General features: G+C 50.1%; 7 protein-coding genes across 7 annotated transcripts; 3 read left to right on the top strand and 4 right to left on the bottom strand.

Moving 5' to 3' along the window:
• Positions 1–433: 433 nt before the first annotated feature.
• BJX68DRAFT_3246 (uncharacterized protein) lies at positions 434–1552 on the bottom strand. The gene is made up of 3 exons (XM_071048980.1): positions 1424–1552; positions 700–1114; positions 434–540 (listed from the first exon to the last, which is right to left on the bottom strand). The coding sequence occupies exons 1-3, from the start codon at positions 1446–1448 to the stop codon at positions 531–533; spliced, it is 450 nt and encodes a 149-aa protein (XP_070905466.1). The 5' UTR covers positions 1449–1552; the 3' UTR covers positions 434–530.
• Positions 1550–1981, bottom strand: BJX68DRAFT_3257 (uncharacterized protein). The gene has a single exon (XM_071048982.1). The coding sequence runs from the start codon at positions 1874–1876 to the stop codon at positions 1658–1660; it is 219 nt and encodes a 72-aa protein (XP_070905467.1). The 5' UTR covers positions 1877–1981; the 3' UTR covers positions 1550–1657.
• Positions 1982–3551: 1570 nt separating this feature from the next.
• BJX68DRAFT_222390 (CAAX farnesyltransferase subunit beta RAM1) lies at positions 3552–6210 on the bottom strand. Its single transcript, XM_071037971.1, has 7 exons — positions 5217–6210; positions 4919–5074; positions 4789–4863; positions 4600–4727; positions 4436–4553; positions 4108–4386; positions 3552–4050 (listed from the first exon to the last, which is right to left on the bottom strand). Exons 1-7 carry the CDS (start codon positions 5732–5734, stop codon positions 3771–3773), a joined length of 1554 nt encoding a protein of 517 aa, XP_070905468.1. The 5' UTR covers positions 5735–6210; the 3' UTR covers positions 3552–3770.
• Positions 6178–7692, top strand: BJX68DRAFT_222393 (uncharacterized protein). Its single transcript, XM_071037972.1, has 2 exons — positions 6178–6528; positions 6612–7692. The coding sequence occupies exons 1-2, from the start codon at positions 6354–6356 to the stop codon at positions 6968–6970; spliced, it is 534 nt and encodes a 177-aa protein (XP_070905469.1). The 5' UTR covers positions 6178–6353; the 3' UTR covers positions 6971–7692.
• A 619-nt stretch (positions 7693–8311) lies between these two features.
• BJX68DRAFT_3740 (uncharacterized protein) lies at positions 8312–11266 on the top strand. The gene is made up of 3 exons (XM_071049048.1): positions 8312–9816; positions 9883–10972; positions 11036–11266. The coding sequence occupies exons 1-3, from the start codon at positions 8698–8700 to the stop codon at positions 11134–11136; spliced, it is 2310 nt and encodes a 769-aa protein (XP_070905470.1). The 5' UTR covers positions 8312–8697; the 3' UTR covers positions 11137–11266.
• Positions 11267–12400: 1134 nt separating this feature from the next.
• On the bottom strand, positions 12401–13012 carry BJX68DRAFT_222396 (uncharacterized protein). Its single transcript, XM_071037973.1, has one exon. It carries the CDS (start codon positions 12877–12879, stop codon positions 12625–12627), a length of 255 nt encoding a protein of 84 aa, XP_070905471.1. The 5' UTR covers positions 12880–13012; the 3' UTR covers positions 12401–12624.
• On the top strand, positions 12521–14409 carry BJX68DRAFT_3351 (ubiquitin family protein). Its single transcript, XM_071048992.1, has 5 exons — positions 12521–12708; positions 12954–12994; positions 13150–13175; positions 13238–13453; positions 13527–14409. The coding sequence occupies exons 3-5, from the start codon at positions 13154–13156 to the stop codon at positions 14204–14206; spliced, it is 918 nt and encodes a 305-aa protein (XP_070905472.1). The 5' UTR covers positions 12521–12708; positions 12954–12994; positions 13150–13153; the 3' UTR covers positions 14207–14409.
• Positions 14410–14562: the final 153 nt, after the last annotated feature.

Here is a 14562-nt window from a genome sequence, read left to right on the forward strand (position 1 = left end):
ATGTCATGATGACTCAGCCACACGGATCGTGTCTTGAACCATGGTCAGAGAACACACTGTCAACAATACCGGGTTCGCCTGAATGGTTGCCCTGAGGTAGATAATAGTGGATTTAAAATACAAGTACTAGTAGCTTAGGCTCTTGGGGCTTAGTGGAGCTCGAATATCTAGAGTCGTGCTTTTTCCTGGCCAACACTATATATTTCCAATGGTACAACCAACAATTATTTAGTCAATAAAGGACTTGGAAGAACTCTAGGAATGTTCCCAGCAAAGCACCTGCTGATGAAGCTAGAAGATATCAAACTGTTTAATAGAAACAGAGGCAACTTCTGACACAATATCTCTTATATAAAATATAGAGGCAGATCGCTGGCCACCACGACGCATAATCATGTGTACATTGGAACTCTGTGAACCAGCCAGCAGACCAGATTCGTCTCTCCCTTTCCACAGTAAAGGAGATGATGCTGATAGTAATAACGGCTAAAGACAGGCAAGCAAATGGCAATCACAGTAAAGGAATGGGGTCATATCGATCTATAGGATATTCAGGTCATGTCATCAATCATAATTCATCACAGGCATGTCGTCTGCCGTCCAAGTGCTCATCTCTCGCCCATCTCGCTAATTCAACCTCTCGTGTTCTCGCCGTCGTTCCCTGCGCGAGATGAATGCGTGGAATCTTGGGTCGCTTACAAGTCCCGGCTGCTGAATGCAAGCGCCCTCGGCGGGCCAACCGATCGCCGGTCACGTCCCAGTCGCCCGCCTTCGTAGCTCTCAGGGCTGCTTCCTCCGCTTCGGCTGCCCTCGCTCGTCGACATGTCACTGTCATCTGCGTAGCAGGATCTTCTTCCCTTGCCGATGGCTACGGGGATCCCCTGTACGATCCCGCCATGGTCGTGGCCCGCCGGATACTTGCCATCATTGACGGAGAAGTTACGACAGATGAGATAGGCCCGCATGGCTGCATTTTCTTGAGCCAGGGTATCAGAATCGCAAACAATATCCGTCTGGTACTCGCGGTTGTTTACACGAACGATACAGGTGTATCCCGTAGTGCTGGCGTAAGATTCGTAGATCGGCTCCGGCCAGTGACGGCGTCGGCAGAGACCTGCACAATGGTTATTGGATACTGGACGTGGGACATTATTTTAGGCGTTCTGAATCCCAGCCTGAAACGCCAATGACAACAATTCTCCGAGATATCAACAAATCATACAAAAGAAAGATAAGATGGCCGCCCTTCATCTTATCCTAATGACGGTTTGCTGCTTTTCCGGGCTGTTGAAGACAACAAATTCGCAGATACAACAATCAACAACCCTCGTGGACGAGGCGCAAACGACGCGAGGGAGCCCAATCGGGACAGCACATCGGCAGCACGAAACTTGATGCAAAAAAAAACAGGAGAACTACATACTCGCAAGGTACAGGACATAGTACATCCTGATCGAAATGAGGTAGATGCCCAATAGATTGTGTGGCGTAAGACGAAGCTGGGTCAGTATTCGCTGCCTCGAATCTCTCGAGACTGCACAAAATTTCGGCAATCTATATTGAGTGTTGTTTGTTGATGCCCAACGGCCACGTTTCGCTGCAATAATCAAAGGTCCACGACAGGGAGTTCAATCGAAGAGGTTTAGGATAACCAAGATCAAGCAAAGAGACGGGAATCCACAAGAGATTTGAAGCTAACAACCCTAGGAAGGCAGTAGCACACCCTGTAAACGCGGGAGACGAGGGGAAAAAAAAAGAAAAGGTAGGCGATTAATATCATGTTAGCTAGGTCTATTGAGCTCAAATAAATCAGGTGGGGTCCATGAATTGGCGGGCAAGAGTAAATGGCAATACTGCAGTAAGAACAAAAAAACATGGAAGGCGAAAAGGCAAAAGAAAATAATAAACGGTATTGAAAAGCAACGGTTTTCGACTGGAGCAATGGGGTTGCTCCACCAAAGTCCGTGAACGCAGACGAAGAAGAGGAGGCCCAGTGTGGTCCTAAAGTTCCCTAGCTTCAATCGACTCCTTGTCTTTCTGTTTGGAGTTGAAACCCTGATGTGCTGGCATAGCTTGTAGCCAGTGGTTCAGCATGAAAAGATTAGGATGTACCGACCCATCTGCCACGGTGTAATTCGCCGCTGATCTAGGCGGAGAAGATTGACATGGTGCTCAGGATTGCCTGGCCAAATCGGCCATCTCGGCCTTGTCCAATTCCTGCAGACGATTGCCGGGTCCCTTGGTGTCATCCTTGGATTTTTTCCTTTTTCCCTGGGAGTGCAGAAAAAGCTGAGGAAGAGAAGGATGCTTCGAATTGCGCAGAACATATGAAAACAATGGAGTCGGTGTCCTAGCGGGAAGGAAGCAGGAATCAAGCAATGCTTGCACAAAAGAGAATCAATTAGGATTAGCCCCTCGAGAGTCCGCTAATGCAGACAATGGTAACAATTCACAACGAGGGGTTGGCTCATGTCACGCAGAGAAGCCCTGGCTGAATTCCCCGGATATCCACCAATATTATGGGTGAATAATTATCTTGAGGAGTCAGCGCAATTTAATCGTCAGTTTTTGCAAAGGGAACCGACAGCAGGTCCCATTTATAGCTCGGGTCGTGCTCCGAGTAAGCGCCCTCTTTCTTGGAAGATTTGGATGACTTGTTCAACTTTCGACGGCCGGCGTACGATGTACGGAATCGATGGCGGTCATTGAATGGTAAGAATTTTAGACCGGGAAGAAGACGGGGACCAAGGAAAGGAGCAATGGCAACATTTCCGGACCGTAAGAACGCAAAAGAGCATTGACACTCGTGGCCCGACAATTCCTGGGTGGCACGAGATTTACAATGCAAAAAAACCGAAGGAGCTCTGAATTGCTAATCGGTGAACCAAGGTCAGATTGGCCCAGCCATGGCTCGTTATTGATGTTGACGGGCAGGCATCAGATGCAATGATGAGTTGGCAGTTTCGTTTGCTTCGCGCGGCGGGGAACCCATGCCACCTTTCTACTCGAGGTGAAAGGAGAAGGAAGATTTAAACCTTGCAGCGGCATTAGCATGATCCTTTCTCCTGCCCGTTGATATCCTGGGAATATCCAGTACACCCTTAAGGAGACACGCCAACCTCTGTTCTGTCTTCAGCCTCGATTTCCCCTTTTGCCTTCGGGAGGGGCTGGCTGCGGCGAGTTGCAGTGCTCAAGTTTGAGTGAATTGTGGATGATACATATTCGCCTCTTGTGAATCCAATAGCGCCCGTGAGGATGACGTCCGCCGGCCTTCTCTAGAGGCTTTGTGCATGAGAACTAGGCCCGAGCCGGTAGGAAATTTGATGGACTTTTAAAGAAAGACATGTGGGAAGGATGGGAGGCTGAACTGACTCGGTGGATCGGGAAAGTGACCTCGGAGAAAGAGGGGGGGGGGGGTGTGGGAAGAAAAAAAGAAAGGAATTGATGATGACCTCTGGTTGGTCCTTGACGGACATGACTGAGAATGCCCCCGAACTGACCTACTGGGAGCACATGACAGAACAGGGAAATCGATAATAGTAATATATAAGCGTATTTCTCTTCAAACTAACCATTTACTACCACTAGACTTGTTGCTCCTGTCGTTCGTGCCTTGCCGGTTGGCAGTACACGGACAGTGAGCGCTGGGAAATTTATGGTACTTGGTATCTGTTATAGAGAAGCCATGTGAACTGCCTGATGAACACAATCATCGTGCTTGATACGCGTGGAATTGCTCATCTTATCTTAAGTGCTTCCTATCCTGAAATTCAAACATCTAGAGGCCTATTTTCACACCAAAGACGCATCCTCTCTGCACTGTTATGAGGTATAACATATAACGGGTGGAACGCTGCCAGACGGTCATTCTCGTCGAACACATTGACATCCGTTCCATGGCCTTCCGGATTTCGAACGGGGACATATTTCCATGAAAATGCCGCGGAGAATTCTGCCTTGGAAGTAGCACTGACGTCCGTGTGGTAATGCCGATACTGCACTGAACTGAGGCCTGTGAGGGTGTAGCATGTATGGTACGAATCGGGATGTCTTCAATAATCAGTGAGCTTGCATGTACCTCGTATGAATATAGGAGTTTCGACCTACTTTCCAGGCTTGTCGCGGAGGCCTCCATTTGTTGCCTGACAACAACCAAGGATATATCTCGTCAGCCCTTCTCGACTATAGAGATTTCCGACAGCAGATTCCTTGTAGGACGCAGCTGTTTGAGTTCCATCCAAGGCAGATTGGATCAGAGGCCAGCAGCTCCCAACCCAATGACTGTAGCACCCGTCCACCAGCTTATTGGTCCTCCCAGCGAAACCTCCCTCAGGTGCATATTGTCGAGCAGAAAGCCAAGAGAGAAGTAATGGAACGTCCATGCATCTGCTATGGTTAACATCCAGCGGATCAGTAGGTATGTCAGCCGTCTTACTTGAGAACCGTAGCCTCAGGCTGGCCAAGGATGCATAGACACGCCAATGCACAGAATGCGTAGGCGCCATGCGCTTCCGTACCGGGGCTGCCGGAAATCCCACCTTCAAACGTTTGGCCTAGAAACATTAGCTACCTCTAGTATTTGAGCTGGCGGCCACATACATCGAGCTAGGTATTCCGGAAGGCCACTTGTAAAGGTTTCTAGGCCATATTGTCGGGCTCTGGCCTCGGGGGGCAAATCAAGTGGCAAGTCCAAAAGAGAGATGATCACCATGGCGCAGTAGGCACCTCTAATTATGCATTTAGTAAATTGAGGCTGGTGCACAAGAACATTGAAAAAGGAGAAAATACCTGACGTCTTCTTCCCCACCCTCACAGACTGTGATACCTCCATCTGGCTGCTTTAGCTTTCCCAGCCATCTCCACCTGGTTCAAAGTTAGTGTGTGTTAACTTTATCTTTGGAGTGAATACGGGTCTTACATTGCTCCACGATCGATAAGATTCAATGCCTCATCGCCCCCAACCATAGCTAGAGAGAGCACCGCGGCATAGCTTGATGCACAGTGCGATATTTGGCCATGGCCTCCGCCAAACCCGCCTGCAGGGTTCTGCATCGGGGTAAACGTAGATATCGTACTAAGAAGTAAATGGGTTTAGATAGAGATTCGAACGAGATGTTCCAGGGTGGGGAGGGGGTTGTTCAAGCCAAGCCCCCCATACAACAGGGGATACCTGCAAGCAAGCGCGACATTGGAAACCGAACCAGGCAATTGCTTACCGTTCACGATGTCTACTAACATCTTCTCCTAAGAGACTCAGACCAGCTAGTGCCCAATAGGTCATCCAGGGACGACTGGCATCCATTGCAACGAACCCCGAAGGGTAGTCTTCTAGGGAATCATACAGATAGCCAATATGCTCATCTCGTCTGAGCGGGGGAGCCCCGTGCTGGTTCAGAGGGCCCTTTTGACTGCCGTGAATGCCTTTGAGGAATGGTAGACACTTGTTTAGTGTTTCATCCTGCAGCTCAATTGTTTCTGTGATGAGAGTGTCCCTGAGCACCGGAGGCTCTGTAAAGAGAGCCGGAACAGCAGGATGTGGTGTGGCTTCGGCCATCCTGAGGGCTTGGCTTGACGACGGGTATTTGGAAGCGAGCACTGCAGACAAATTGCTACTGACCGGTTGCTGGGCCCTGATATATTTCGTTGCAAGCCTCTCTACCTGGGTAGTTTGACCGGATGACGGAAACCGAACCTTTCGACGCTTTTTCCCCGGTGCAGCAATGGTCACAGGCATGAACTTTGAGGGAAAGAAGGGATAGATATAGACAGCGCTAGTCTGACAAGTTCTAAAAGGTTATTGCAGGAAGTATTGTAGACGCCCGTAGCAATGGCATGTTCCGATTGTTCACTCCTGGCTGACAATTGTTGGAGAGACCATTGTTCTTTTCTGCCGATGAGTTGGGCCCCTCGGCCCAGGATGGCAGAGCCAGCCAACTGCGCAACAGACTGTCGTTGTCCCACTTTTTTCGATGCGCGAAGAGCATGAAAAATGCGGAGGAATTGGTATTCTGTTACCACGGATCAGTCCACCTAAATCTATTTGAGGCACGTAGATTCTTTTCTCGGTGCTGTCAGCGGCTTGAGGAGGGGCGACTCGGTGTTGCTCATCATGTTCTGCCGCCTGCCATAACCGCCCGAGAGTCCCGTGACAATAGGCTAAATGAGGCAATGATCGCTGCCATTTGGCTGGGCTTTTTTTTTTTTTATCTTGAGACGGCGAGGTTCCGTTCACAAAGTCAGTTGCAGCCTGCAGGCGCCCCAGGCTGGTTCTGAATGATCCCGCGAAGATCGCCAGAAGATGGGTCGAGGGTCATGGAGCAACCCATTCCAGGTTATTACTGTTCTCTGGTTTCATGTTGAGATCTCGGAATAACTGGAAACAATTCCACACCCATGGACGACGCCTTGAAGGGCGACAACGCCGAGCCTCCCCTCAGAAGACCCGCGTCTCCTCCTCTGTATTATTCGCTGCTCACAGGCAACTAATGTGCAGCTGTGATGGCTTGCATAACCCAGTCAAGATTCAAAGTTAGTCGTACTCTTTATCACTGCTGATTATTATTCCAGAGTGCTTACACAGATAACTCAATGCCACCTTTCTACTGTCACAGCATCGCCAGTTGCCCACGACGCTGCGAGCAATCCCCAGAGCTTCCATTTGCAAATGGACCAAAGTACATGTATGAGGACAAAAGCGATTAACCGTGTTTTACAAGTTGTGCGATGGCTCCAAGCCACAGCTAGGTACATACTTTCCGAATTAGAGTTAAGTGATCTCGATCAAAGGCACTACTACTGCTGGCTCTCGATCGTCAGGAATTCACTTGTCGAGCTCCTCATAGCATCAACTGCTGCAGAATGGCTTCATCAAACCAAGATTTTCGACCCTTCTTTCTCGGGCTTCAGTTCCATCCTTTCAAGATGTCCAAAGCTATCGGACGGAGGAGCTCCCGCCTTGCAGCTCGGCTGATAACAGGATATGATCTATCACTCGATCTCCGGATCTGTCTGAAGAGGAAACCTCGCGGCCCTTGCACCCCCAATACAAGCTGTCGAGAAGACCAAAGGGCATGGTGCTGGGTAGATCATCACAACTGCGACACGGAAGGTGGGAGAGAATGCTCCAAATACTCCGATGCATTGCTGCATACGGAGTACAGAGTCGCAAGCCGAAGAACTCTCGCCACGCAGTAGGACCAAATCGCTTATCGCCTTTGCTATCAGCCGCCTGCGCCTTCAACGATCTTGTATTTTTCGCTTGGCTGCGTCAATAATATAGCCGAAACAAAGGTAAGTCGAGCACAGAAGATGTTGCTCTGATGCTGCACAGTAGCGTGGGAAAGAAGATTGGAGCTAGTGCACCGCCAGCCACCTTGTTGACAACAGAAGCACATGTGTGCAGTGTTGATTGACCTCTGTTTTCGATTAGGCGTGTATAGGCCTGGGCATACATGCTATGTGCTTGACTACATACAGAGCTGGCGGAGAATTTTGCGTTCCGTTGAATCGGGGGACATAAGAATAGCGAAGCATGGAGAAAAGGATGATACTCGCACAGTAGTAGTATCTACAAGTTGATTTTGATTTCCCCCGAGGAGGCAGCCCTGTCAGACTCACTGCTGCTTGACAAGGGCCGTGCTTCCAACAACCTTGTCCTTCCTCCTGTCAGCGACTGAGCGGGGTCATTCCGGGCCAGGTTTTCTCGTTCTACGTACTCCGTACCGGTATTGCCACGCTCTCGGATCGGCGGCCTGCACCAATGGTAGGCGCTCGAACCTCAACGATCTGAGGCCATGATTCCCACTGATCTTCCTCACCCGAGAGCGCGTCCCAAGTCTTCTCGCTCGGAAAGCCCGCACGGTGCCATGGAACAGGTGTTGACAACCCAATATTAGTTTCTTTGTTTGGAATAGCCTTGGCTGCTCTTGTTGAGAAGCGCACGCGATTTCTATTCGATGGTAGAATGCGAGGTGATGATGACGAGCAGAATCGAGTCGCGAGATTATGTTGCTTTGCCTTGTCAGCGGCTGGGAAGCGCCGTCCACCTGTGGGCATCGGTACAGACGACAGAGGATATCATCTCTGGCTAGACTGCTAGCTCGCCATGATTTTGCATTGTCACGGCTTCCCAGAGGACCCAGGCGAGACCCGCTAAGGACATCATGGGACTGGCCGCTCGCCTTAGTGGCTCATCATCAAGTTCATCATCCCATTATCCTTGCCACGACCATCTGGAATCTGTACGTAGCGAGGGGCACTAGCCTCCAACGGGCTTGGACTTGGAGCTCCCGGCCTTGGCCTCCATCGAGGGCGCAAGTTTTGGCCAACAAAAGGCAATCGTGTGGCATTAAGATGGCCCCCACTTCGATAGCGATAACTCGACCTTCCTAGGATCCCCTAGCGTATCTCCGGCTCACGCACCTCCCGCTTCACCGCTGCTTTGCTCCCCACCGCTCTCTGCCCGCCATGGTCTCATCCTATCGTCCTGCCCTCTTCTTCTCTTTCGCACCCCCGGATTCTGGGCTTTCTGCTCACCCGAGAGAGCCTTTTCCTTGAGGCTTCCTGGTCATAACTCCATTCTGATCCCCTTTCCTCTCCTGTGCTACCTCTTTCCTCTGCCCGTCGCCATTATATTGCCATCTCTTTTGATTTCCACTTCTATTTCCCTCGATACTCGGGATATAGACGGCTGCGACGATGTCAAATGTCGAGTTGACCGGCGACGGTTTCATCGGTCTCGATTATGACTCGAGAAATTACATTCAGCCTCAGTCATGGCCAGTGGCGGTGGACCACCAGGCCTCCCAGCGGACTGACGGTTCGCGAGACATCTCACCCTTACAAACCAGCGGTCACGCTTTCGAACAGTCGGTAGCCCAGGATGCTAACCTCATCGTTGACTGGCAATTCCAACATCTACAACCCCACCTTCATTACTCTCAGGACGAGGCAACCGCCGCGCCCCAGTTCACGACTGCAAGCTATGGCATGACTATCCACTCTTCGCCCGTTGATCTCATGTCAGGGCCTCATGGTCAGATGAGCACGAGCCTGCTGGACGGTCCTTATTTGCCGCTCGCCGCACCCGTTGACATGGTATCATACCCTTACCAGGATCTCCAAACAGACCTTCTCGGGTTCCAACCTCACGGCCTTCCAAACATGTCATCATATACAGCTCCCCAAAGCATGATTGAGAGCAGCTCACCGACGGACACGTATCTGGAAGTCCGATCCCTCACCAGCTCCAGTAGCGACAATGGCTGGAGCATGATTGAACCGAGACACTCGCACGAGTTTTCTTTTCCGGACCAGGTCTTTATCAACCCGACCCAGACTCTCCACGATAGGAGCCTGTCGGAATCATCCTACTCGACCTCCTACGGTAGCTTTGTCGATGTATCCAACCCTGTCAACTCGCCTTGCTCGGAAACGAACTTTGAGTATAACAGTCCCGTGAACCGCCGTGTGTCCTTTGACCACATCTCTCATGGGTCACAATCACCCACCGCAGTTAGCCCCGCTGCCATTGTCCGACCAATTCAAGTGCCGGCCAAAAAGGATAATTCGCCGACTCGCTCTTCAGGCTCCCAGTCATCCTCTTCACCGCCAAGCAGAAAGCCGTCTCGCAAGAGCCCGATAGCCGCCAGAACCGCAGAGACCAAGGTCCGGAAGCAGTCTCAGAACGGCAAGTCCGAGACCACTGAGAAGAAGGTTGGCAAGCGCAAGGGTCCTTTGAGACCGGATCAGCGAAAACAGGCTAGCGAAATACGAAAGATGAGAGCGTGCCTGCGCTGTAAATTTCTGAAGAAGACTGTAAGACTCCATCGAATCCATAACAAGTTTGAGCTCCGTGTATTCTGACCTCAACAGTGCGATAAGGGCGAGCCATGCGCTGGTTGCCAACCTTCGCATGCCAGGCTATGGCAGGTTCCTTGCACTCGTATCGACATCAAGGAGATAGGCTACTTCATGAAGGATTGGAAAGCCGATTATGAGCGACACATCACCCTTGGATTCTCCGTGGGAAATATTAAAGGCTTCTCAGAACACGAAAAGACTCTATTTATAACTCACGGCTACGGTCAGGTTCTTCCGATCAACGCCCGCGAAGTATACGTACACAATGAACAATGCTTTAGCATCGACTGGGTGGAAACGATGAACCGCGAACCTACCCAGTATGAAGTTGAGACCGCGAAACTGTCTGCTGGTATGGAGGGAATTTCGCATGCCATGTTGTCCGATTACCTAGACCGCCATATTGATGGAAACGGCACTTTTGAAAAGTTCATCGACGACTACTTTGAGGGCACGCCATTTTTGACGCAAATGCTCAAGACAGCATTCCGGTACTACTTCCGCACAAAGATGCCTGTCATTCGCAAAGCTTTGAAGCTCATTCTTGCCTACAATCTGACGCTCCATGTCACCATGGTTGAGGGCTTGGGCGAGGAGGACGGTTTCTTAGGAAAAATTCAAGATCAAACCAGCAAGTTCAAGGGGAAGACCATGGCACCTGTGATGATCAATTTCCAGATCAAGTGTGCTATGGCAAATATGTGGCGTGAACTGCAGAAAGATGTCTTGGAGGAGTTGTCCAGCCTCTATTCCAGCGTCTACAGTGGTGACAAACTGAAGAACTGGCCCACGATTTTCATTCTGGCGTCAATTCTTTTGGCAGTCTGGGAAGAAATGCAGTTTGACTGCCACTACCGCACTCCGGTGAGTACCCTACAAACGATTCCTGCTTACAGCTCTGACTGTGATAAGGATGCCGCTGCTGTTGACAAGTTCTGCACCGACATGGAGACTACACCCGTCGGTGTCATTGTTGGCCTATTCCAGGCGATTTCTCAGAAATTGCCGGCATTCTCCGACTGGGAAACGTCAAAGCACCACCATCTGCTCCAATCAAACCCTGATGTCTGCAACACTATGACCGAAGTTCGCCAGCATGTTGAGAAATTTGGTAAGATGCACCACCGCCCTGCAGCATCGTTTTCGTGAAACGTTCCGTGCTAATACCTTGCAGAAAGTTACCTCCGTGGCCGCTCAGCGACCAAGTTCAACAGAAATGACTTTGACTGCCTATCGAACAAATTCGTTTCGAGACTTGTTATTCGAGCGAACTAGAACGATTATTGAAGCACATAGGTTACGGCTCGGCATTTAACGACACGCAAAAGTTGAATGAGATATGCCAGCATTTATGATTATGAGACTCGCAGTGAAGCTATTTAGCAATTCCGTCTGTCTACTTGCATTTGATTGTCTCGGTCTTCGTCAGCCTTTCAGCTATTTCCTTTTTCTACTTTGGGGACTGGTATTTCCCCAACCTCCTGACCAGCAAGTCCAAAGTTCCAGCCTGAAACACCTGTTTATGTATCCAAGCTATGCTCTCTTTTCTTCCCTTCAGTGATTGTACCTTCTCGCACAGTACTTACAGCAGCGATGATGAAGATCACGATGTCACGATATTATACGGTCACGAAAATATTCAACAGCGAATCATGGCGGCAACTGAGTTGTCGAGTTGTGCTGAAGCTAGCCCTCGCTTCATGATACTACTGTGTTTGCAATTGTGTACTTAATCTCTTACGTTCTGAATTCTTGCGTTAAGTAACGGATGTTGGCCGCTCTCAGCGGGGGAGTTCCGAGAAAGCGCCGGGTGATGTTTATACCAAGCTATTTCAAGATTATACTACTCGCGAGAACTCAATGATGAAATTCAACTGCCCTTGGCTCTGATGAACTCAGTATCTCGAGCGAACTACGTTGCGTTAGCAACTCAATGACCGTTGGTAGCTCAAACTTGATTTTTGGTCATATTGACCTTTCCCCCTTGCATATCTTGCGGAGACGAGGGGGTCACTGGCAATCCACGTGTACATCCGGAGGTGCGTCTCCATACGCTGTGGCATGGCCTGGAGTACAAAGCACGCGAACCTTGATGAGTCCTGTTGCTCTGAATCTGCAGGGAGACCAATATGGAACTTGATGAATTTGGCCATGGTGACTCGAGTCGGGCAACCTCTTTGGTTCCAAGCGGGTTGCGGAAAGCGGGGAAGCCAGCAAGCCAAACCGCATGCGACGATCACCTGATCCCCAGAAAGGCCGCTAGACCCATAGGCGCCTCGTTAGAGTCTCACGGTGTCCACCTCCGGCCGATAAGGAGAACAACACACGTCATTCATCCTTCCCCGAGATTGTCGCAACTTTGCAAGGAAGCGGACAATGGCCATCGATATTCAAACGGGGTTGGCCAAGAACTGATGCAAGTTTAGTCAAGTCTCGGAAGCGAAGCTTCATTTTTAGCAACTAAAGCCGAATCGACAGGGGCACGGCCGACAACTGGTGGCGTCAGTGGCGGTGGACGGAGTTGGCCTCGACTGGACTTCCCCCGAGAATGATACCGAGCATGAACTTTCAGATGAGGTGAGACCAGCCTTTTTCTTCGTCAGGCGTTTGTCGATATTGCAGGATGCCCCCGAAATTGTCCTTCGTATTCTGTCGGAAAGAGGGCTGCGAGCCAAATCAGAGTGGCTAGTGGCAGTGCTTTGAGTCATCGGTGGCTGGAACCATATCGACAAGCAAGTTGCTCGTACGAATACTCCGTAGGCTTCACCATTTCTGAAGTGCCGTCGTAGATGAATAGAAACTGAAGACAATAAGAAAAAAAACAGCCCTGCAATGCTTGGTTGACAGGTACGTGTCAAACGGGGGGCAAGGTTGGGGGACCTGCGCTCCCATCAAAGTACGGATAGTGAATGGCAGAAGGCGACGGAATGTGCTAGTAGCCACCAGAACCAAAGATCGCAAAGAAAACGCCCGGGTGCCTGCCGCTGAGAGCGCCTTTTTGAGTCTTTGTAATGACATGGCTCTGCCAATCCGGCTTCAGCCTGGCTTGACATCACGTTATCGGCGAATCGCGCTGACCGACACTGACTAAGTTGCTTCGCCTCCCCTCCCTCTTCTCCCTCCCTCTCGGAAGGTACTTAAAGCGCTCCCCTCTCCTTCTCTCTCGTGATTGACTTCCTTCCACCTCCACCTCTCACCCGTGAGACTTTCTACCTTCCACCGTTCTTCACCTATCTCGCTCTCTCTACATCCTCCACGTCTGCACACTAGTTGATTTCTTATCGCCAGCATCATGCAGATCTTCGTCAAGACCCGTAAGTACTCTTGCCACGCCGATAACACCGGAGAAGTACCTAACGCTTTATCTCTCCTGCAGTTACTGGCAAGACCATCACCCTTGAGGTCGAGTCCAGTGACACCATCGATAACGTCAAGACCAAGATTCAGGATAAGGAGGGCATTCCCCCTGATCAACAACGCCTGATCTTCGCCGGCAAACAGCTTGAGGACGGCCGTACCCTTTCCGACTACAACATTCAGAAAGAGTCTACACTTCACCTTGTGCTTCGTCTGCGTGGTGGTATGCAGATCTGTAAGTTATCCTGGATTCGCCACTCGTTGGCCACCTTTTCCATTTCTTCGTAACACTAACAACTCTTATGTAGTTGTCAAGACTCTGACCGGCAAAACAATCACCCTTGAGGTTGAGTCTAGCGACACCATCGACAATGTGAAGACGAAGATCCAGGATAAGGAGGGTATTCCTCCCGACCAACAACGTCTGATCTTCGCCGGCAAGCAGCTCGAGGATGGCCGCACCCTGTCTGACTACAACATCCAGAAGGAATCCACCCTTCACCTCGTTCTCCGCCTCCGTGGTGGTATGCAAATCTTTGTCAAGACTCTTACAGGAAAGACAATCACCTTGGAGGTGGAGTCATCCGACACAATCGACAATGTAAAGACAAAGATTCAAGACAAGGAGGGTATCCCTCCGGATCAGCAGCGTCTCATTTTCGCTGGAAAGCAGCTTGAAGATGGTCGCACACTCTCAGACTACAACATTCAGAAGGAATCCACGCTCCACCTTGTCCTCCGTCTGCGTGGTGGTATGCAGATTTTCGTCAAGACACTCACCGGAAAGACGATCACATTGGAAGTTGAGAGCTCCGACACCATTGATAACGTCAAGACTAAGATTCAAGATAAGGAAGGAATTCCCCCAGACCAGCAACGTCTCATTTTCGCTGGTAAGCAGTTGGAAGATGGACGTACGCTCTCCGACTACAACATCCAGAAGGAGAGCACGCTCCACTTGGTCCTCCGCCTTCGTGGTGGCAACTGATGACTTTCCTTGTTTTGAATCATATTACGGCTCATCTATGGGTTAACAGACCTGCGCGGCGTTGGATGGGTTATTCTTTTTTTTTGACGGTTAATCTGGGCATACCTTCTCATACCTTCTTTGCAACCTCATGTCACCTTGATGGTGTATAACGAACGATATTACTACCTTTATCCTGAGTTCTAAATGAAACACATAGCCTGTTTCCGAGCTAAGCTAGGCATCTATCTTCCTTACACAAGTCAATCCGTAGTTCCAGGAGCAGTAGAGCGTAGCATTTGCCACGAATAAATTATCACGTGATTAACGCCACGGGCCGTTGTCTTGAGAAGACGGCATCTTTAAGACATAATTTG

Source organism: Aspergillus pseudodeflectus, assembly GCF_044049435.1.
Source record: "Aspergillus pseudodeflectus strain CBS 756.74 chromosome Unknown BJX68scaffold_1, whole genome shotgun sequence".
Taxonomy (NCBI): domain Eukaryota; kingdom Fungi; phylum Ascomycota; class Eurotiomycetes; order Eurotiales; family Aspergillaceae; genus Aspergillus; species Aspergillus pseudodeflectus.

Bases quoted from the DNA above. Each gene is read 5' to 3' on its own strand.
- BJX68DRAFT_3740 (XM_071049048.1), top strand. From the start codon at position 8,698: ATGTCAAATGTCGAGTTGACCGGCGACGGTTTCATCGGTCTCGATTAT. The intron at 9,817-9,882 runs GTAAGACTCCAT...CAGTGCGATAAG, and splicing joins GTAAATTTCTGAAGAAGACT to GGCGAGCCATGCGCTGGTTG. The intron at 10,973-11,035 runs GTAAGATGCACC...AATACCTTGCAG, and splicing joins CCAGCATGTTGAGAAATTTG to AAAGTTACCTCCGTGGCCGC.
- BJX68DRAFT_3246 (XM_071048980.1), bottom strand. From the start codon at position 1,448: ATGTACTATGTCCTGTACCTTGCGA. The intron at 1,115-1,423 runs GTATGTAGTTCT...ACCATTGTGCAG, and splicing joins CTATGTCCTGTACCTTGCGA to GTCTCTGCCGACGCCGTCAC.
- BJX68DRAFT_222393 (XM_071037972.1), top strand. From the start codon at position 6,354: ATGTTGAGATCTCGGAATAACTGGAAACAATTCCACACCCATGGACGA. The intron at 6,529-6,611 runs GTTAGTCGTACT...CTACTGTCACAG, and splicing joins TAACCCAGTCAAGATTCAAA to CATCGCCAGTTGCCCACGAC.
- BJX68DRAFT_3257 (XM_071048982.1), bottom strand. From the start codon at position 1,876: ATGTTTTTTTGTTCTTACTGCAGTATTGCCATTTACTCTTGCCCGCCA.
- BJX68DRAFT_3351 (XM_071048992.1), top strand. From the start codon at position 13,154: ATGCAGATCTTCGTCAAGACCC. The intron at 13,176-13,237 runs GTAAGTACTCTT...TCTCTCCTGCAG, and splicing joins GCAGATCTTCGTCAAGACCC to TTACTGGCAAGACCATCACC. The intron at 13,454-13,526 runs GTAAGTTATCCT...ACTCTTATGTAG, and splicing joins GCGTGGTGGTATGCAGATCT to TTGTCAAGACTCTGACCGGC.
- BJX68DRAFT_222396 (XM_071037973.1), bottom strand. From the start codon at position 12,879: ATGTCATTACAAAGACTCAAAAAGGCGCTCTCAGCGGCAGGCACCCGG.
- BJX68DRAFT_222390 (XM_071037971.1), bottom strand. From the start codon at position 5,734: ATGCCTGTGACCATTGCTGCACCGGGGAAAAAGCGTCGAAAGGTTCGG. The intron at 4,864-4,918 runs GTAAGACCCGTA...ACTTTGAACCAG, and splicing joins CTTATCGATCGTGGAGCAAT to GTGGAGATGGCTGGGAAAGC. The intron at 4,387-4,435 runs GTAAGACGGCTG...TAACCATAGCAG, and splicing joins CCTGAGGCTACGGTTCTCAA to ATGCATGGACGTTCCATTAC.